Genomic DNA, 22,233 nt, shown 5'->3' with positions numbered 1-22,233 from the left:
TCCTGTTTTGCTGCCACAAATATAGGTAGTGCAGCTAACTTGGGGTAAAATGTTCTCTTGAAGCTTGTAATGTAAAGGTATGGTCATGTTTCTGTTGATATTCACGAATAAGAAGAATAAGTTGAGCTTGCCAATAATAGTTTAATTTCATACATTTTTGTACGTGACGATGGCCTGTTTATGCATACCTAATAAATGTGTTACTCACTTTCCCCGCTCGGAATCCCGGGAGCTCCAACTTTCACACGGGAACACCTTTGATGTTGTTCAGAAATACTTAATGACCATGTTAGATTTCCAAATGGGAAAATGTCAGTACAATGTAGGTGCTGAAGTTGGCTGGTTTCTTACCCAGGAAGCTGCAGGCAATAAATGTAGACTTAAGGAAAATCCTTGGTCATTTTACCTCCTTTGGAGAAATTATACTTGTGAATTGTATTTTTCAGGTCTGAAACAATCATTAGCAAAATTGTTAGGATCCAAACAAAACAGATTCCATCTGTTAAGTGGTTACAATGAGTACAAAATGGCGGGATTCATCTGAGCATCTCAATGGTTCAGATGAAGTTACAAGATTGCAAAGAGAGATTGAGCAATTGCAACAAGACAACAAAGTTCTACACATCCGAGCACAAGGTGTTCAAGTTCTAGGTATGTGATAAATCAGCTCAAGAACATCAGTATAAGTACAGCAGTGTGAATATTTTATATTCAGTTGAAGTGGTAGTACTGCATCACTGGATCTGTATGCAAATTGTTTGCCACACGCATAGGCAAATTTGTTCTGAGATGGTTGCATAATAGTATTTCATACCTGAAGCTGTGTTTGACACTTGTAAAATGTTCTATTGGTAAAGTCTTTCTGTAAGTATTACTAAGTGTACAGTGTACTTACACTGTAGATCAGGGTAGAAAAGAAAATTACAAATTTGCAACTGGAGCAAGAGAAATGTTGATTTTCATGTGAAGCACAACATATAATTAACTGCTTCTTATTGAAGATTAAGTATCACAAGTAGTATTGTGAACTGTCAGATATTTGTTTGTCAAGAAGAGTTAATGTTGCATGACTTGTTCCAGCCACTCCAAGAAGAATTGTTTTGAATTCAGCATGATTGAAACAGACCTCCTTTGGGCACTTTGACAGGTGGCCAGTTAGTCTGATGCGCTGTTTTTTTATATATAGAGAGAGAGATTGAATTTGGCTAGATCTTGTGATTTCATGCATGTCTAGTCTGAGCCCTTTCAGGTGACCAATTGTTTTCCACAAGTGTTTTCAAGTTCTTAAGCCAGTCAAGATTGATCTCTATGTAAACAATGGAAGGGTAACAGTGATAATATAGGCTGAAGCTTATTATGATTTAATTTGGCCTGTGGGATCTCTAAAGTCATTGTCACAAGCATAAACGAACTGACCTCACCCCTTTTATATATTTTTTAAAATTTTATTTTATATCACTTTTGTTTACAAGTGTTTATTTTTTAAATCTTGTACTAAATTAACAAGGTTCAGTAGATAAATATGATTAGCTATTTTATCAGTGTTATCACTTACTGGTCAACTCTGTTCATATTTTAAGGCAAAGTTCTTCAAGATTCACAGGAAAGCAATGCCAGACTCCAAAGAGAAGTCCAGAAGCTGAAATCTGACTTGGCTGAGAAAGGCGTTGATTCAGCACTGGCTGATCTTTCAGTCTGCACCTCTATCAATGATGACAGCCAAAGTACTACAGCTGAGCAGGGTGACAGATATCGTCTGTCCATTGTGAGAAGCACTGATAATCATGACTATGTTAACGTCACAACAGTGTCTGAACCTCAGTCATTGTCTTCAGGTTTTCCATCGTTGTTGCCTGGAGATTTTCACATTAAGGTATATGCAGTGTAGTAGTGGTACATAAACATGTATGGTTGAGAGTTACCGCTTCTTTTAATGCAAACCAGTACATTGAAGTATTTAATGTTTGTATAAAGTATTTTACAACTTGGTGTGAACCTTTATGAAAGTAAAACGAAAATGAAACAATGAAACATAACAAAGTAGAGTAAAGCAAAAGTGTACATTGAAGAAAATTAAAAGTAATCACGAAAGTAAAAGAAAGAAAAAGATGCCTTCAAATGAGCCCCCCCCCCCCCCCAAAAAAAAAAGTTAAGGAAAAAAAGCAAAAAACAGACAACTGAACTATGTTAGAGAAAATAAAGAAATGAAAAGGAAGAAACAACAATGAAGGGCATACAACGAACAAGTATAGTTTGTACATTTGCACATACAAGTTACAATGACATATATATAAACAACACAAATATGTGCAAGGGAAACATAAAGAGTCATGATAATGTGCCGGATGTCAGCTGATCAAAGGTGTTGTGCTATATGACAACTGCCTTTTATGCCAAAGACATACAAGGTGTTGTGGTAACAAACGTATATAACGTAAGTGAATCACCACTGATTGGCTTCAGGATGAGCTCAACCATGATCTGGATGGTGCTGCCTGTACGCACTTGATTGTGGGGTTTATTCATTGATTCAGGACATATTTTTTTGAAGTGCATACAATTGTTGTGTTTCAAAAGGAGATACAAGCGGAGTTTCAACACATCACATCAGAGCTTGATCATCTTATGAGAAATGCACAGAACCTCCGTGAGAATATCGAAAGGTTACCTGGCAGTGACAGAGACACCGAGTTGCAAGGCAAGCTCACAAGGCTGAATTCTAAACTCAATGAGTATGTTAAAGAGGCACGAACAAGGGAGACCCTATCTAGTGCATTGCTTTCTGAGGAGGAGAAGTTGAAGACAAAACTGATTGCAATGGAGGCAGAACAGGTTTGTTGTATTAGCTAAAAATCTGTTCCAGCTACTTCAGTTGTACATCGCAGAATTTTACAGTATCAGGTCAAACATTTATTCATGTACTGAGTTTTTGTTTTAGTTTTTTCTTCGACTCACCATGACCTTTTTTTTTCCTCAAGAAAAGATAAAATGTAAACTAGTTAAAAATAATAATAATAAAACTTTTACTACTAACAATGAAAAGCAATCCAAATGGTATAAATTTATTAAACCAGATTATGTGTCTTAATTAAAATAGATGATTTATCAATTCAATAAACATTTTAGGCTTCTCATGAAAATGTGGTGCAAAAGCTAAAGGACAAGATAGATAGAAGCAGGGAAGAAATTGAGGAAATTCAAGGTGAAGTAAAGTTCTTTGAAGAAACTGTCCACATGAAAAGAGAACAAGAACCTGGTGCAGTAGTGCAAAATGAGCCTCTGTCAATTGGTTCTGAGACAAGTACAACCAGATCAACATCCGATGAGGTAAAAATATGCATTTAATGATTTAATGGTTTCCTTTGATAGTTGAGGTGGTACAGTGCAATGGTTAGCACGTACGTACCTTCATCTGCAGAAACCATTTGAAGGTGGTAGGGCAAAAAAATCTGGCCAAGACAAACAAGCATAGAGGTTACTGTTTTGCCATTTGTCATGTATTTGTGCACCATCATAAATGCCATCTGGAGCCCTAACAAATCAGCCCAAGCAAAAAAAAAGTGATCTGATATTTAATTTAACAGTTAATCTACGTAGGGTTAATAGTTACTGACTACAGTACATGCTGTGAGCTATGCAGAAGTCTGATGGGTTGGGGTGATCTCCTTTGAAACTTTCAAATATTCGATTACATTGTGTGTATTAGACAGTGTTTTTAATATTTAATTAGCTATATCCTCTTGGGTTAATCAATACACAAGACAGTGTCATTTATTCTTACAAATTAATTTAATTGCCACATTTAAGAAATAGAAAACATGTACCGTGTTTCTAACAAGTTATAAAAACACGAGTGGAAGTTTGGGAGAATGAGAAATGCTGTGGGAACACGAGCCATAGGCGAGTGTTTCCACAGCTTTTTCAAGTTCTCCCAAACTTTCACGAGTGTTTCTGTAACTCGATAGAAACACAGAGAACATATTTCCTATTTCCTTTAGAAAACACGGCGATGAAAAAAACAAAAACAGCTTGTCAACTTTGATTATCAAGTGCAAATTCTCTTTGCTCGCGCCATCATTACGTCAACAGCTCTTGCTAGATCTGTGTTTCCATCAAGTTATAGAAACACGATTTTTAACCAACCAGCATGCATATTTTCTTAGGGCTGTTTTTTAAGTATATATATCAAATTGGGTTTGCAACATATAACTTTTACTTATTTGCGATTGAAATTCAGTCAATTGTTGTAAAGACTCCACTCTCCCGGACTGGATCAGAAGCTTGTGAAACCTGTGGTCAGTATCAGCGACAGCTCGCTGAGCTTCAGAGGCAACTACTATTGGTTAAAGCAGAAAAGGATGAGGCACTGAAACTTAAGGAAGAGGTAAATCATGGTTCTGAAAAGCGCTGTTGCAGGGCTTTCAAAAACTATAAGGGCTAGGCCCTATTCAAACTGACTTTACCTGTAGAAATGTTGGGCTGCATTTGTGTAGTGAGGAATTTAAGGACCTTCGTGCTAATTGTTTCTGCGCATCCTTACTGCATACGCAAATTCACATGCCACGTCATGCATCAGAGCGTGTGTTAAGTAATAAAATGAACAATGATAGGGCAGATGGCCTTTGTTATAGCTTTGCCTGGATTTAACAATCTTGGACTTTCAGTGACCCCTGTTTTTCTTTTGATGGATCATTTTCTCTACCAATTTTCTACGTTTAGCGAAAAAATGAAGAAAATCTATCAACTAGAAGTTTGAATTTTTTTGCAAAATGCATCATCAAATGCCATTCTTTTTAGCTCTTCATTTATCTGTGCGACAGTTTCAAATGCCCCTTGAAAGGTTAAGTTTTGTGAAAAGGTTGGTAACATTTGGAATTATTTATGCAACAGACCCACTTCTACAAAGTATGACTAAGATTGTTTGCCTCCGTTGACTTTCCTTCGATATTTTTATTTTTAACTATAAAACCCTGTAGACCATGCTGAATTAGGTGTACCTAGTTTTCAAAATCAGGATAGTTTTCTGCACGCTTTATCTCTGAAACAAAGTCGGTGACCCCCAATTTTTTTACATTTCTGACACAAGTAACTCATTATCTGACGGCAGTAAAAATAAAAAAAATCTATTGAATGGAAAATTTTCACGTGAACTTCCTTTATCTGCAATAGTTAAACTTATTATGGTTGATGCAAAACTTTTCATGACTTCACAAGTAGACTTCAATACACTGTTCGTGACTACCTTGGAGGCTTACTAGGATATTTGTTTAACTAAGATGCTGCACAGATGTTACTAGCATTAGTGGTCTGAGAGAAAAAGTATGGTTACCGTTGCATAATAAAATTATGTCATATTATAATAACAATTAATAGTTATTATTAAAGTGGCATAGACACCTTCAATGTCTATGTACAGTGTACATTTAATGTGTTGATGGACAGAGGTTCAGTAGAAACTTCATTTTATTCATGTTTTGTTTCTTTTTCTTTCTAGATACTTGATGTGAATCACAAATGGGATGAACAGTACAAACTGCTTTCCTCTGCTTCAAACAAGGAAATTGCTGATCTCAAGAACCAAATTGAAATGTTAAAATCTGTTGACAATCAAAGGAATCCAGAGATCATGGAGAAAATTAAGGTGTGTACATGTATTTACTAAAATGATGGTTTCCATGAAATATCAGCAAAAGTCATCTACGCAGGCCTTCTGATATGGGTGCGATAAAAAAACGAAATTGTATCTACTCAGTGGAATTTTCGTTGCAGATAAAGTGATAAATTTTCCAAAGTATGTGATCTGAGTTATTTTATTGAGCTTGTACTATGTTTTAGAGGAAGAAAACTGCTTTTGTACATTATTCGTTAAAAGTCAGACACACATAATGTTTATGTTCCCTCATTGAATGATTTGAATGTTCTAGGCATTGGATGACCGTTGCAAACAGCTGGAAAGTGAATTACAACAGAAACAGCTTGAAATTAATCGCATGCAGCTGTCAATGCGCAACCAGTCTGCACTCAAGGTATAGTATGTGAGCTTGATGACAGTTCTTAAATGAACAGTGTCCTTCATTTACGGTTAAGTTTGTATTGGACCAAGTGGTCCAATTTTGTCGCATGAAACAACTGGGAGTATTTCTACCTTACCACCACCTCCCTGGATGGGGGAGGGTTTTGACAGTGCCTATTTGATGGTACCATTTCTGCACCTGGGTGGAGAGGAGCACTTCGGGAGTAAAGTATCTTACCCAAGAACACAATGAAATGACTATATAGCCAGGACTTGCATTCAGGGCTCTTGGTCCACAGTCCAGCATGCTAACCAGTCACAGCACCTACCTGCATCAAAGACATAATAATTACATAGAATACATGTTAATCATGGTAAACTGATCTTCATATACCATACTACTGAGCTCATTAGTACAACAATGTCATGTACAGTATTAAAGTCAGTTATAGTGGTCCTATCTTAATGTCATTGGACCCCTGCCTACGGTAACCGCTGATGATTTTTCCCCTGATCCTTTGCAGTACCAACAGCCTCCAGCTCCTCAGAACACGTCCATGGAGCAGCCCCTGTCCCATCTGTCCCTACTTGGGGCTGCTGCCCCTCGTCCAAGTACGCCTACTCAAAGTTTGCCCTCCTGGCCTGGTACCACAGCCTATGGGCAACAGATTCCTGCTGAGCTTATTGACCAGATTGAGGTGCTGAAACAGCAGCTTAGAGTGTATGCTGATGATTTTGCTACTGAGAGAGAAGATCGTGAGAGGAATCAGGCTGAAAAGGAAAAACTAAGAGAAGAATTAGATGCAGTTAAGGAACAATTGCAGACCTTGGAGCAGCAGGTGTGGTTTGTGGTTAACATACATTTAACAAGGTGGGTTAAGAATGTTCAAAGTCACTTTTAGACAATGATTATCTGGCCATCAATTTGCCTAAAATGTGATTGTGTGCACACTGGCCTAAAAGTTACTTTGGACTTTCTTTATCCCGCACCTTAATTTTTGGGATGGGAAAGAAAGAATCAAAAGCCGGTCAAAAAAGAGAAAAAAGGAAACATTGAAAAGTACTTTGGATTCAGGTGCAACCTCAATTACATTTTCTATATCAAACAGGATACCTACAGTACAACATAGCATGAAGAAATAGAACGCAGAGTGAAATTTAATAAGTATGGAGTAAAATTTCAGAATGTCAGAAAATTTCTGTCATCATCTCAAGGTTGGTGGCATATTGCTTCGAAGCACAACACTTATGTTTACCAGGATGTGTTTGTGAGATTTTCACTGTTGCTATGCTAGACATTTGAACAATATTTTCAATTTGTACATGTAACAATTTGTTTGCTTGTACAATGTGAATATCTCATGAACACAAGCTGGTAAAAAAGAAACATGGGACTAATTGAACCTTCTTTGAAGACCAGAATGACCCATATGTCACTAGTGATTGTTTGAGGGATCATATCAATTGAGATTGCACCAAACACAATTAAGTTGTTGTAAGCAATCTGTGTTGACATTTATTCCACTATGTTAAGTATGATTTTCTCTGATGTACATGCACATGCATATGAATTATTTCCTCAGTCGGTCATTGTTGAGTGCCACCTGATTCACAACTGTCAGTAGCTCGGCATGTCCTCTTGGACCAGCCCCTTTGGCTGCTGTGCGCTCCCTCGTCTGTAGGGTAGGTTCCCGTGTGGAACTGTGGATAGAGTACGTAAACATGATCACTAAGTGTAAGGAGCACAGGTGGCCAGCATGTTTCATGGTAGTAAATGTCACAATTAAAGTTCTCCATAATCTCATTACCAAATGGGAGAACTGAGAGACTTAGTACTATGTGTGTTATAAATTGTAATTGTAAAATTATGTTATTTGGGCAAAATTCTGTACATTGTTTTGCAGGTTCTTGTTATACATGTATACTCAATTTTACATCAATACAATGTTATGGAATTTTTGAACTTGGTCAAAGATCTAATTAATTTGTGGAGACACTGATATATGACATGCAAAAAAAGCTGGCTAAGTGAAGCATAAAAAGTCATGCTCCAGCATTATTTTGCTTCTTCCAAATTATTTTTAGGGTGCCCCTTTCTGGCCTGCAAATGGTTTTGTAACTGACCTCAATTGAAAATAATACAAAATTCCAACATTCAGTGTTAAAAATAAGTTGAGAAAAGTTGAATCACGCAATTGGCTACATGTATACCTGGAAAACAGATAAATGTTCACAATTTTGTCCCATTTTACCAGAGGAAAAACACTTAAAAAATAAGTTCTGTGGAAAAATGTTAAGTGCAATTCCCATTGTTAAACTTGGTTTCCTGCTGTACATGTAAACTGATTTCCTAACTATTTGTTGCTGTGTCATTGGGTTAAATAATCCTCATATTTGCATGCTACTTAATTTTGAATAATGATAGCAGTTAATAATTGCATGCAGTGCAGTTTCTTAACCATCAGGAGCTAATGATGTGGAGAAACCTCTTGTTTTTTCCTACTTTGTGTTATTTTGATTCTTCACTTCTGTGTATGGTGTGGTTCAATTCTTTATTGGGGATAATATTTACATCCCATGGCACTTACGAAGTACATATGCTTGTGTTCTCTACATGTACATATAAATGATAATAATTAAAGGTACTTGTTCATGTGCATGTATGTTGTATACCTGTGCCCTTCCAGGGGATGGAGTGTTAATGGGAACCAAGGTTAACATTTGGGGAATAACATGCTTCTGATGCAAATTACTAACTGTGTATGGTGTTTACTGTCTTCACACAGCTCCAAATATATGAAGAAGACTTCAAAAGAGAGAAGAGAGAGAAAGAGAGTTTACAGCAACAACTGAGGGCCAAAAATAGTGGAGTAAGTCACAAAATTAGTGCTATTAATTTTGCATGTAATCAGTTTGGTACAAAATATAGTAATGAGTGCTATGCAAGCCATCATACATGTACAAAACGGTAGAAATGTAGCCAATGAACTTAGGGTAGTATAGAATTTCTTTCGCTTGTTTAGAATTACAGTTATGTACATGTATGTGTAGGTTTGGGCAGGCGCACTGTAGATGTTTTTTCTGACTCTAGATGGCATATCCCCAGCTGTCTTCAGTAATCTTGTACTGGTCACAAGGCAAAGTGTACTTGTACATTAAAATGCCATGTGACCAGTACAATACAAAGCATAACTGAACACCGCTCTGGTGAGATGTTGACAACAAGTCCTGTTTTGAGTATACATTTAGTGTAAAGTCCCATATGCATCCTGATAATTAGTCCTTTTGGCCTTTACATTGTGCTATGTTTTATTAACTTGGTGCCTGATGCAACATATATGAGACAAAATTATGCCCTACATGTACATAAAAAAACACTAGACGATACCTGTACATTTAGTTCAGTAACACTGTGGAGATACAAAAATTACGAGTTTTTTCTGGTGACAAGACTCTTAGTGAGAGAAAATAATGAGTATAGACATCTCACAAGTGAAAAACAAGTCAAGAGGAAGTACCCAGAACCTGTACACTTAGCTTCCTGTGCATTCCCCTTGTTCCCACCCCTATCTTGTAATGTATAGTGTGCAGAGGTGTTCATACCATTCTGTTCTTGATAGGGGATGTATCAGTACCAGGATCCACTGGCACAGAGGGCAAGAGCTGTAGCTGAACAGCAAGCCAGAGTTCAAGCAATTCGAGAGGTACATGATCGAGAGAGGGAAAGGTTGCTGAGAGGTCAGCAGGAGCTACAGCAGCAGGTTTATGGACAGCAGGTGTGTGCAAGTCTCAATTGATAGTTATGGTGCCAGAATTATTGCAATCTAATCCAGCTGAATTCTCCTTGCCATTTACTTTTTTCAGTGCAGGAATTTGCACTAATTTCTGTTGTCCAGGGAAACTTCTGATTTGAAACACTTTTTTCCTGCTATGATCAGGTGCTTCATTTTTATCGACTGCCTACCGAACGTTGTAAAGTTATTCATGTAGAAGTTATCATTATAAACTTGTTCATAAACTTATGACCTACCTCGGTTCTTAATTTTCAAAAGCAATCATGGATCAACTTTTGTGTCAAGACTTACCCTTGAGGAGTACTTGATAGTACCTTTTTAGATGTTCATTTACATTATACTTACATGAATTACTGTTACATGTAGAGGTATGTTGTTATTTTTGTTAAGTTGTTTTATTTCTGTTGTTGTTGTTGACCTCAGCCATATTCCCGTATTCAGTCTCAATACAATCCTTATGGACTTAGTGGCTTGGAGTACACAACCCCGGAATGGCAGCAGCAAAATTATCAAAGGGTTCCCAGGGTAAGAGTCAGCCATAATTATACCATTCAATACAATAAAGGCAGACCTTGAAAGTGACAGACCTGATCATCGCCTTGGAAAGAATGATGTCTATATTGTTTAGGAAAATCTTAATACTGAATTTGAAGTTGAAATGCCATGACATCCAGTTGTAATAATTATTGTTAATACCTAACCAAGCAAACAGACTCTGAAAATCAAAAATACGATCTCAGCAGAATTGAAACCTTTGGAACCTTTTTCCACTTAGACAAGAGATTGGTTCTGTCATATGTTACAGCATTCGTTATGGTCCTTTCAGTGGCTCATATATATTTTTTTATTCTTCCTTGCTGTCATTCAGGGAGTTTTACCTCCCCGTGGGCCCATTGCACACCCAGCAAGCCAAAGATCAACAAGAACCTCCTCAATGTACCATGGAGGAGAGGTCCAACCTGACAACGACATGGTAGAAGACGTTGTGGACTCACCAGCAGATGGAAATGATGCCGACGCTGCAGGTGTTAATGGCGAGGATGAGAAGGTGGTTGGGCTGGAAGAATGCCCTCGCTGCCTGAGAAAGTTTGATGGAGAGGACAGCAACACCATCCTTAAGCACATTGAGAGGTGCATCTCTTAAAAAGAAGAGTTTCAAAGTGTGTATTGTTTAACACACTACCCTTGCAAGTAATTTCTACATTTGAATCACTGTTAGTGGTATAGTAGGGTATTGAGCCTTTACCGCAAGGGCATTTTGGATGGCTCCTTGGTCATCTTTGATCATCTTGCTGATTAATTATATTATTTATCAGCCTTTTGAACACCTAAGTTACCTGTATCAGCTTATATAGTGTTTTCAATATTTATGACATACCTCACTTTTGCATGCTGAGTTATTTCATGGCTATGGGCATTCATACTTTAGGTCTGGTTTGCTCGTCTCAATAAATTGAGAGCAACCTAAAATTAATCTATTTTGAATCTTTTTTTTCTGCCAAAATGCAGCTCACTTGTGTTAGAGATGTTATTTTGTAGCATCAGGACTATTAATATATTTTTTGTATCTATGAAAGTACCCTGGCATTCCAAGGAAATAATTCCTAGAAAGGGCGTATCTTAATTTGCAATCATTATTATTGTTAATGATTACTATTTGCGATAATTATAAGTGATCTCGTTATATGACAGTTAAAGCGAGTGAGGGTTGGATTTTTTAATAATGTTATAGTCTCCTGAGCACTGAAGTGTTGCATTTTGTATGTACATGTGATATTGAAATACCTAGTGCTCGATGTTTACGATTTGACCATACAAAAACAACATAAGTTCAACGTGTAACTTTATGCTCGTTATGTGATGTTATTGTCTCTGACAATCACAACAATTTTGTCTTATGATTTTGGTTTTTGGCTATTCGTAATATAGCGTAGATTATTGAATTTGACGCGTTTCCATATTGATAATTCACGTCGTAACTTTGTCCCAAAGAAGGTACAACTGTATATGTACATGTAGTTTGGTATAGCTTTGGGTATTTTGTACTGGTGATGAGAAGAAATCGCGCATAAAGAACGTGGTATAATTTACTTTGAATTGCCTTCCAAACAACTTCTAGGCAAATTTACAGGCCAAGTCATTTACAATGTTTACTTCCCAGGGTGTTGTTTGGTAATGTCGTTTTCACAGACTTGTCAAATTCTAATTACTATACGCTGTAAAGCACCCTGAAACACCAGCTCTGATTTGTAATCAATGTGCAATTCACACTTGGTACATGTCGTTTACATGTGTGGATACACCTCCTTCCACATGCCAAGTAATGTTAATTCCTTAAAAGTACTAGAGGGTGAAAAGAGCCTTGACCTCTAGTTATGTTTCAATGGTAAGTTCTGGCGTCATTCAGTGAAGAAGACGCCACTCCAAGGCAAAGAATTAGCTTCGCATTGCGTTTCAACCTACAGATGGTTGGTATTCAGCCATTTCTAAACCTGGAGCCTCCAAGGGTCCAGTAAGAGATTCTCAGCTACATGCCTTTTGTTTAAGCAGCATGTTATTGCCAACAAGCCCTCCACTCAGTGATCGTCTACACTGGCGTCAACAGGAATCATAAGACCTACAATCACCACCTATACCACTTGCTGATACAGCCAGTACCTGTAGCAGTTTATGCCAAGTTGACGAGTCTGAGAAGTTCTCTCCGCCCTTCACTTGCTGTGGGCAATGACAAAGTTCGGACCTGAGCATATCGATGTCATAATGACATACAGTACAACCACTCCTAAGTACACATCAAGCTGGTTGACGTTAAACATGACAACGAATATTGTGCTCGTACGCCGTAAAAGTTTGGCTCTAAGCAGGTTGTCGCAGCTACATCTTGTCCTTTGGAAAGTGACATGGACAATGTACGCATTGACGTGGTTCACTTAAGCAAGCCTAAGAATATTGTAGTCGTGTACTGGTCAATTGTCTCCGAAAGTTCGGAGTTGAATATGTCGATGGTGGAACTTGCTACGGTAACCTGGGTGTTGTACACCACTTACTGGCTGCCCAAGATCAAGCCAAAGGGTGCCATGATCGTGCTCTAGTCATTCGTTTGAAAAACCTCGGGCTTCAGATTATTCATTTGACAAGTATTTCCCAACACTTGGGTACTGTCTGTGCACAGTGACCTGTATGACCTGAAACAAGCGAAAGAGTATCTTGACGACGCACTCGCCATTCTTCTGAAGAAAGCTCCACATTGTTATCTTGATGTTACACTTAGTCTCATCAAAACCAGTGGCGGGTTCGGCTTGCTTTGATAAGCAAGTGTTGATGTTGTCGTTGTTGTCGTTGTGGTTGTTTTTGTTATTGTGGATGTTTTTGCCGTTGTTGTTAATGTGTGATTACTAAGAGCGCTACATGTACCACCTCTTTGGGATGAGATTAATTGCATGGAGAAATACATGTATAAATTGTCTGCTGCCGTCACCAACGTTTCTTGATGTCGGGAAAATTTTTTATTTTCTAATTTTCTTGTTTAAAACTTTTTCTCTTGTTACCGCATGTTATGCTGACACGAGAAAAGTTGATATTTTTAAAAAGGCTTATTCATCTGCCATTGCTGAATGTTCAAGGAAATGTTCCGTTGAGTTTTTTCAGTTCTATGACGTTCAACGATACAGTAAAATCCCCATTTTATTATTGTTTATTATTACTGATTATTCCAAGCAATCTTATTATTATATATTGTTCCAATGCTCCCTTGGCAAAGCAGTTAGGAGAAATTTACCCTCGATTCTGCTAGCCTGTGGATTGCTCAAAGCATTTTCTTCCCAAGAGGGCTCGAAAATTCGAAATTCCACTCTAGAAGAACGAGATCGTGTAACTAAGACAAACGGGCGATGTTCATTAAACACGTAACTTGATTATTTATAGAAAAGTTTACTGAGTAGTGTAGGATCAGAAAATATATAAAACTACCAAAACGGAAAAAAAAAATGTAAAACCGCAAAAAAAAATTAAATTAAAAAACAAAGTAAAAAAGTAAAAAAATGGTTAAAAAGAAAAAATATATCTTCAAAAAAAAATTAAAAACGAGAGAAAAACAAATAAAAAAGATCAAAAGTTCCAAAAAAGCACACAAAAAAAATATTAAAAAAGATAAGGAGTAATACTGTAAATAGCGTGAATTAATGAAAAAAAAGGTTAAAAGGCAACATATACATTACAAAAAAAATTAAAAGCGAGAAAAAGGAAAAAAAAGGGTTCGATTGAAGTAGAAAAGGCAGCTAGCTGCTAAACTGTGCGGCTGCTTATTGTATGCTCAAGTAAGCAGCAGAGTTCAAAAAGCACCCTTACCAGGGTACAGTTTTGAGTGTAATTTTACGTGATTTACCAGTAACGATTTACGTGACACCACTTAGATCAAAGCACATGTACTTGAAATCTGCACGTGCTCGTGTTAGTCGGTTGTCTTCGTGGGTTTGGTTAGACCACCTAGCAACTGACCTTTGAGAAGCTGACTCGGGACTGTTTATCATTCCCAGTTTGTTTAAATTATTTTCGGCCGGAACAAACAAACAAAATAAGGGACTGCAGTAGCCAACGTGACAAACGTTGTGGTTTCTTGTGTACGCAACATTTTAATGAATTTTTTGTATTTCAACGAGATGGGGGTTAACGATACAAAGAGAAAGTCGAGTTTACCTTAATGATAAGGGATGTATATCAAAAGTCAAAGATTTTTTTTTTTCCTACGTTTTACTTGTGAGACGTTTAAATGTTCCTGTTCAGTTTGCCTAAGGGTCCGATGACAAAGCAAACTTATTAATCTGTAATAAGTTAACTCTATTCATTACCTTTTTGCTACTTTTAAAATTTTACTAGTTTAGTTAGAATTAAGATCAAAGGGTAGAGTGATATGGATGTCTTTGTAAGACTCATCACAGACCAATTTTGGTAGCCAGTTAAAGCAACAACTCCATGTTCATGGGAACGTTTCTTTAGTGGTCAGTATATTTGTACCTCGGCACTTACTAACTTATCGCATTATGCATGTACAATCGCATGAGGAGAAAATACTGCGTTATTTTTTTCACCTCGAGGAAGACCACTTTAAAGAAAGAGAGTAGGGGGAGGAGGTGGGGGTGCTTTGCAGGTTCGAGGAAATTGTTTTTGCTTCTGGCCCCGTCTCCCTACCTTCTTTCTTTCAAACATACACGCACACACTAAATTCTAAGTGGTAGTCTTTGAAGTTAAATGGCGCAGGTGTTATATATATATAGCTACTTTATCACAAGGCTTGTTTTGCGTTAATTAAGATTTTCAAATGTGTGTACTATTAGCAAGGTATTACTAAGGCTGTCTCCTCATTCTTGCACTGGTTCGCATGTGATGTAAACGGCTTCGGTACCTCGGCTGCGTGTAATTTCCGTGACGCGCTCGTGGACCATTGCGTGACTTGTGTAAACTCCTTACGTGGAACGTGTGAACGAAGTCGGAGAAGGAGACCTGGCCTTTAATAACGTTTTAAAAAGCTATTGACTGGTCAGTGTAACCGTCAAACAACAACAGCAACCAAAAAAGGACTAATAAAAGTTTTGCACTCTGCAATCAGTGTGTAGTATATCTTATCTCAGACCGTCTAGTTAACCTTAAAGTCACGCGAGCCCTTTTTCCACGACATAGCCCTCGAATTTAGGGCGTGTTTCCGTGAGAGAAACAGAGACCATATTTTTTACCTTATTTCACTCGGGTACGTTGCGTCGCAAAATGCAATAACATCGACGCAAAATTAATAAAGTATTAAGCGGGAGCAGCAATACATATTCAACGCAAAACGTAAAAACATTCTTGACGTATGATGTAGTAACGCGAATGGAAATACAAGTGGGTGTTAAGTCAAATACCTAGATCAGACGTCTACAGTAAAAATGCACATGGCATTTGTATTCAAGCAAATTATGGGCCGTCATAGGGGGGGGGGGGGGCATCATAGTACAACATTTCTGGTGGTTGGGGCTGAGCCTTTTTTCTTTATTTTGCTAAAGCGAGATCAAGGTCTCTGAAGTGACAAGTTTTCCTGTTTCTTTGTAGGGTTAAAAACTAGTTTCGTTGACTTCTTAAAGTGCTACTATGATGAAATTCTCGATATCCATTTCTTTACATTTTCGTACACATTAGGTCTTTCCTAGATATCTTGCCAAATTTCAATTTTTTACGAACATTAAAACTCGTGGTTTTTGGACCTTAATTTCCGAGAATGTACGGCCGCCATTAATTTTCCTTGTTCCAAGTCTTGGTTGAAAATTTGAGAAAATGACGTCATTTTCTCGAAAATACCGCACGGGTTGAAATTATGATAACAATTAATGTAAAATATTGCACGAATATATGAGCCAAAGTTTTTGTTACTCTTTATGCGAATTGCTGTGCTAATTGTTATAATTGCAACCCGAGTGGTATTTTTGAGAAAAGGACGTCATTTTCTCAAATTCTCAACCAAGACTTGGAACAAGGAAAATATGTGGCGGCCGTAAATTCTTGGAAATAAAGGTCCAAACGACATCAGTTCTAATGTTCGTAATAGACTGAAATTTGGCAAAAAATCTAGGAAAGACCTATTGTGTGCGAAAATGCAAAAAAATGGGTATGGAGAATTTGATCATAGTGGCACTTTAAACGAAGCTATAATATATCGCTATGCAATTTTCTTTGAAGATTTGTTTCAAGGTGTTGTGAGGAAGGGGAGGGGAGGGCCAATTTCAACGGGAAAAAAAAAAAAGAAAAAACAATGACACTTATCTTCTCAGAAGTGAACGCAGCAAAGGCTTTCATTTGTTGCATTCCCTTATAAAATAGTTCAACAAACTCAATTCATTCATAAGAAGCATGTCCCGTTCACAGCGTTATCTTTCTCTCGTACTCATGCGATTAGTTCACCAATGAAGGTTTGCAAAAACAATACAGAAGTCTTGAAACTAATCTCGAACCCAGATCTCCCACAGCAAACAGAGTGTGAGATCTGCGTACGAGATTGACTGACAAGAGGAACGTCGATAAAATATAAAGAGCAGTGAATTTATCAAATGCACCTGGCTTGGTCTTGATTGGCTCAATTTCAAGCTAAAATTATCGCTTTAGTGAATGCATCGTACTTCTGACGCAAAGCTATAGGAGTAACCAGAGGAGAAACATTAATGACTTCTATTGGCATCACTGTTGGCCAATGAATCGTTTTGCAATGAATGTTTGACTGAAATAAAGAACTATCCGATTCCTGCAGCAATGAAACTTAGCCGCATGCTGGCCATGGACTCCAGAACAAAGTTTTAAGAGCCGTTTATAGAAATCTGAAAAAGTATTAAAAATCAGAAATTATCCGAAAATTACAATGGGGGAGTTTTAAGGAAAAGTCTCGGTTTTGAGATCGCCGAAAGAAAACCAGCAAAACTTTTATGGTTTCGAAACATAACTTCAAGACGCATTTTGGCATTATTTGAAGCAACGTCATCAAAATAGTGCTCAACTGTAGGATTACATATTATTATGCAAAACGTATGATTTGAAATGTTGCGGTTCACTCGCGATCAACTGATCATGACATCCAGAATTTTTTTATTCTTGTATATTCTACTTGCCATACACTAGTAGTTTAAGGCACTGGTTATAGCTTTTTCATATCACATCTGGTTCGCGCAAAATTCATGTTTTAACGATTTTTTATCGTTTCCAAGGTAATATCGATTGCCTTAAGAAATTAAATGTTCGGTAAGAGACCGCACGATTTTGCTACGTCATCTGATTTGAAAATATTCGGATTCGCTACCGAATTCGCCGTATGCGTGTGGACGGAAGCTGTATATATATATCTGGAAAGGAAAAGTTGCGGATTCAAAAATATCCGGATACGTGTGGACGGGGCCTTAATTTATTAACGTTCGACAAATTCTGTGTAAATCAAATGACATCTCCATATAATTATTCTTTTGGGCGATAAATTAAACTTAATGCCTGGTTCGGACTTGTGAAATTAATATACAGTATGTTCTTAAATACGCTCAGTGTCTCCAAGAAGACCATTTTTCGTTTGCTGGATCTCGGGAACCCTTAACGCTCGTAAATATGCGCTAAAATTTAAGTGATGGATAGACAAATTAACATTCAAGAGAATGTGTAGATTTCCTTTTTGCGAGAGAGATTTCTGTCCAATCGTGTCAAACACAAGCCATGTCAAACAGGCATGGTGGCTGGTGATTAAGGTATAATTTTAGTTTTCTTCTAAATAAGATATGTTAACAATAGACCTTCCCCACATTCCAACAAACAATGGCGCAGAGTCGAGGTCGGGGTGGACAAAAATACAGCAAATGTATGAAAATGTCCACCACAACCTCGCTTTAGATTTGGTGCTATTGTTCGAACGGTCGCGCATGCGCGTGCGGTCACGAAACAGTTTGAAAGTTTTAGCCTCAAACTTTCAAAATCGTTGGCGAGGACGCATTCGTAACTTTATCAGAAAATATCTTTGCCATCCTAGAGTGGTCTATTCTTTTGATAGCGGTTATAAGTCAATTGATTGTTGTTGAGTATTTACATGTAGATTTTGGCTCGTGTTCGATGTTTTGTGAGTGAATTTTCGTGGATGTTGTGATGCAGTGTGATGTCTTCTCGAGGCGGTCGGCGATCTGCAAGTGGTCGGAAGAGGATTAACACTTCAGTTTCTGAGGGAGTAACGTTTTGGTAAAAAGGCCATCGAAGAATTTTGCTAGACTGCTGCTTTTATTCTTCGTCAGTATCTGCGATGATTTATGGCGAATATCGGAGTGATTCAGCATTCGCTAGCCACCTTCTTTCCCTAGAACGACGAAGGCAAGTACCTTTCGTTTATCTTTCGCGTGCAGTTTGTCACTTTGCGACACTTGGAAAAAAAATGGTAAAATTTAGAGTTATTCAAATCAGATAAGTCTCAAAGGAGCGCTATTGTTTTCGCTATTGTTTAGTTAAACAAAGAACTGTATGCATAATAAATGTTTGGGGTTATACGGAAATCTTGCCCTATAAACTCTTGGCTCTGTCGTTTCTCCTACAGGATGATTCGCCTACAAGTCGATTCGCCTACACTTAAGACGATTCGCCAACACGTTCTGAGATGTTTCGCCTACACTGAAGTCGATTCGCCTACACGATCTGAGATGTTTCACCTACATCGAAGCTTACTTTTAAAATAGAACAGAAGAATAAAGTTTACTTTAACTCAATGGTATATGTGTGTTATCGGATTTATTAAGTCCATTTTGAAATCACTGGTTATCCTTGCAATCTGATTGGCTCTCAGTGGTGCGATTTATTCACGAATCGCACTATTTTTTGCACTAAATCGCATCTTTTTCTCAGCCAATGAAAATGGGACAGTAAAACAAAACAACCAATCAGATCTGAAGATAAGTTTAAAGTAATCAATAAAATTTTAGGAAAATGAAAGGCAAAAAGCCATTGTGTGGAGAATTTTGCAACTACTATTGCCAAAACTTTGTTGTTATTGTAGTTTTTTTCCAAAAAAAAATTGACGAATTTAATTAATTACAGTTTCTGAATAACGATTATGAGCTCCTTCAGGCTCATAGTTTCCAACTTTCAGTGCCCATTTTGACGAATATTTTGGCGATTTTTCTTAAACATCTGCTCAAGATCCGTATGATACCGAGTCTAGTAAAACATAAACAAACGAAAACCACACAACAACAACTTCAGAGCCATCTCAAGAGGGTAGATGTTTCCAGGTTTGCGGTAGTTTCCAACGAAGCAACAAAAGAGCTCAACTCTGTCGCTGTGAATAAACGTAGTCAAAATACGCCACACTGCACAAAACAGTGAATGAACGAACTTCTCACGAAGCCGGTGCCAGTCCCGCCATCTTTGAAATATCTTGAAACAAATGGCGCCGCAAGAACTTGACAAGGTCCTGAGTGTTTAGTCCTACGCCGAGGTCACAAAAAGAAAAGGAGACGATAACGAGCTGGGCTCCCTTAAAATCATGCCATTAAACGGTGTTTAAAAGAAAAAAAAACGTACTATCCACCGGGCATCGAGCACTCGAGGGAGTTTCACAACTCAAAAGAAATCGATCGCAGAATCACACAGGATGCATCTTCAAATTCCTTCTCCAAAGACAATGAAAGTCTCAGTCTCAACCACAAAAGAAAGGAAGGCCTTCCATCATTGATTCAGGCGACGAGAACTGAACTTTTATACCTGAAGTAGACTATTCTCGTCCTGATTTCAGAACTGCTTGTTTCTTTGTCATGCTCGAATGAGTTTTCGTCACATGACATCGTTTTGCATACTAAATGAGACGTAAAGGCGTTTCCAGTTCCGCTTTTTTTAACAAACCGGCTACTGGGACTAAAAATCTAAAATTTAAGGCGATAAAATCGTGCCATTTCAAAATGAATCTAATTAAGTGGCAATTGAACTTCATGTCGTGCAATTTTGGTCTGAAATCAAACTTGTGATTTCAAATCGAACTCGCGCGGCGCGCTCGTTTGATTTTGAAATCACTCGTATGATTTCAGACCAAATTGCACTCCACTCAGTTCAATTACCATTATTAATTTTCTCCGAAGCGGACAAGAAAACAGCGCGCAGACTAAGTTCTAGTTCTAGTCCGCTTAGTTAAAACAGTTTCATTTTCTCAACAACACCACTTTAACAGTGACCCGCGTAGGATAAGCGTAACTTTTTTGCTTTGTTATTAGCTTATACTGTCACACACGCGCGGCAAGCCGATTTTCTTAACAATAAGTGTAATTTTTTCTGAGGCGCTCGTGATCAGGACAAGACAGTTTATAATTTACATAGTTTATTAGCGGCTCGGGTAAGGTAGTAAAGTGTGACATTTTTTCCGTGTTGTTATTAGTCTTCTATTGTTTATACTTGTGACTATCTTGACAATGAGAGCTAATTAGTGCCCCGCAAGGTAGATGTGATTTTTTTCTCTTTGTTTTTTTAACAGAATAAATCAGTTTGTTTTAACAAAAAACGTAAACAACATTAGCATTAACCAATTAGAAGACCAGGAATTCGATCCTTCTCGAGTAAGGGTCCACCTATAAAAAGCCTCCCCCCCCCCCCCCAAAAAAAAGGATTCGCAGTTATCGTTCTCGTAAACCTCCAACAAACGCCATCAGAATATGCCATTCTGCCTGCTGATAGACCTCCATCAAGAAGCCCGGCTGACAGAATTGCGGATCCGTTTAGTTTCAGAAAAGAAGCTGAAAAGGATCCAACGAGCCGAGTACAGGTCGCTCCAAGCTAAGATCTTTGAACTTTGGGATGATTTCTGTAATCAGAGAAAAACTGCAGACCAACTACTTAAGCAATGCCCTCATCTTAATGGACCATGCAAAGCATTCGCTCAGCGCAGGGAGTAGGGATTCGCAACATGCAAGTTTAGAATTGTAACGGAATTAATAGTTGTATTTTCTTAAGTGCAAAGAGTCAGGATTCGCAACATGCAAGTTTAGAATTGTAACGGAACTAAAAGTTGTATTTTCTTAAGTGCAAAGAGTCGGGATTCGCTCAGCGCTCAAATTAGAGAAAATAAAAGTCTTTAGAAATCGTCATGTAAAAACTAGTATTAGTTTTAATCTGCGCTGATCACAATATCTTATTAAACTGCATCCAGTAAAGCTCTCTGCTGCCTGGACTCTCCTTGTGCATACACCACACGCTTGCTGCTATTACGCCTGACCAGGCATCACCCAGTGGCATCTGCCGCTGGTGGCGCCAGGAACTGTAGTCGACCCGTTGCTAGCCGCCGAAACTACCGTAGTTCCTGGTCAACGGCTGACGAGGGTGATGCCTAGCAGTTGGCAGTTAAAGCCTCTGTATGAATTCCTATCCGACTTTAGAGTTGTTACCGGATTTAATAATTGTATTTTCTTTTAGTGCAAAGAGTCGGGATTAGATCAGAACTGTTGTCAATAAGTAGGTTTATAGGTTTAATGAGTACTGAAATAAAATAGTTGTTAAAAAAGTACGAAGCCGAAGTAAGCTTTATTGCAAAACTACTTCACCCGTCCCATACATTCTAAGCTCGATGCGAGAAATTTTCAATAAGTTCCCTCACTCGACTACACGATTTCTCGTATCGAGTTTACTGTTTCTTGTATCGTGTTTCGAAACTGCGCTCAAATGGGTTCCCTTGACAACGAAAACATATCACATGTGACACACAAAGCGAACAAACTCTACGAGGCGAGTGAAACTGTAGTCGCTAAAAGTGATAATTCTCCTCTACTAATTTACTTTTCGACGGTATTGGGTTGTAGGCGAATCGACTTCAGTGTAGGCAAAACATCTCAGAACGTGCAGGCGAATCGACTTGTAGGCGAATCATCCTGTAGGCGAACGCAGACGTATTTCCGGCGGTCGCTT

General features: G+C 38.0%; 1 protein-coding gene across 4 annotated transcripts in view; it reads left to right on the top strand.

Annotated features, from left to right (window-relative positions):
* The window catches only part of LOC110061922 (uncharacterized), a 37,368-nt gene extending 21,960 nt beyond the window's left edge, over nucleotides 1–15,408 (top strand). For 2 of the 4 annotated variants that reach the window (XM_089271747.1, XM_089271746.1), the window contains exons 2-13: nucleotides 447–651; nucleotides 1,581–1,873; nucleotides 2,578–2,832; nucleotides 3,127–3,327; nucleotides 4,238–4,384; nucleotides 5,495–5,641; nucleotides 5,925–6,026; nucleotides 6,538–6,852; nucleotides 8,800–8,883; nucleotides 9,634–9,789; nucleotides 10,231–10,332; nucleotides 10,676–15,408. In XM_089271747.1, the coding sequence (XP_089127873.1) occupies nucleotides 516–651; nucleotides 1,581–1,873; nucleotides 2,578–2,832; nucleotides 3,127–3,327; nucleotides 4,238–4,384; nucleotides 5,495–5,641; nucleotides 5,925–6,026; nucleotides 6,538–6,852; nucleotides 8,800–8,883; nucleotides 9,634–9,789; nucleotides 10,231–10,332; nucleotides 10,676–10,951 (2,214 nt within the window). In that variant the 5' untranslated portion in view covers nucleotides 447–515 and the 3' untranslated portion in view covers nucleotides 10,952–15,408. The remainder of the gene's footprint in view (nucleotides 1–446; nucleotides 652–1,580; nucleotides 1,874–2,577; nucleotides 2,833–3,126; nucleotides 3,328–4,237; nucleotides 4,385–5,494; nucleotides 5,642–5,924; nucleotides 6,027–6,537; nucleotides 6,853–8,799; nucleotides 8,884–9,633; nucleotides 9,790–10,230; nucleotides 10,333–10,675) is intronic. The other 2 variants (XM_089271748.1, XM_089271749.1) reach the window with 2 other exon arrangements.
* Nucleotides 15,409–22,233: the final 6,825 nt, after the last annotated feature.

Source organism: Orbicella faveolata, unplaced genomic scaffold (genome assembly GCF_042242905.1).
Source record: "Orbicella faveolata isolate gen_17 unplaced genomic scaffold, um_ofav_v1 contig_34, whole genome shotgun sequence".
In the NCBI taxonomy this organism is placed as follows: domain Eukaryota; kingdom Metazoa; phylum Cnidaria; class Anthozoa; order Scleractinia; family Merulinidae; genus Orbicella; species Orbicella faveolata.
This window is presented reverse-complemented; position numbering and strand designations above follow the sequence as displayed.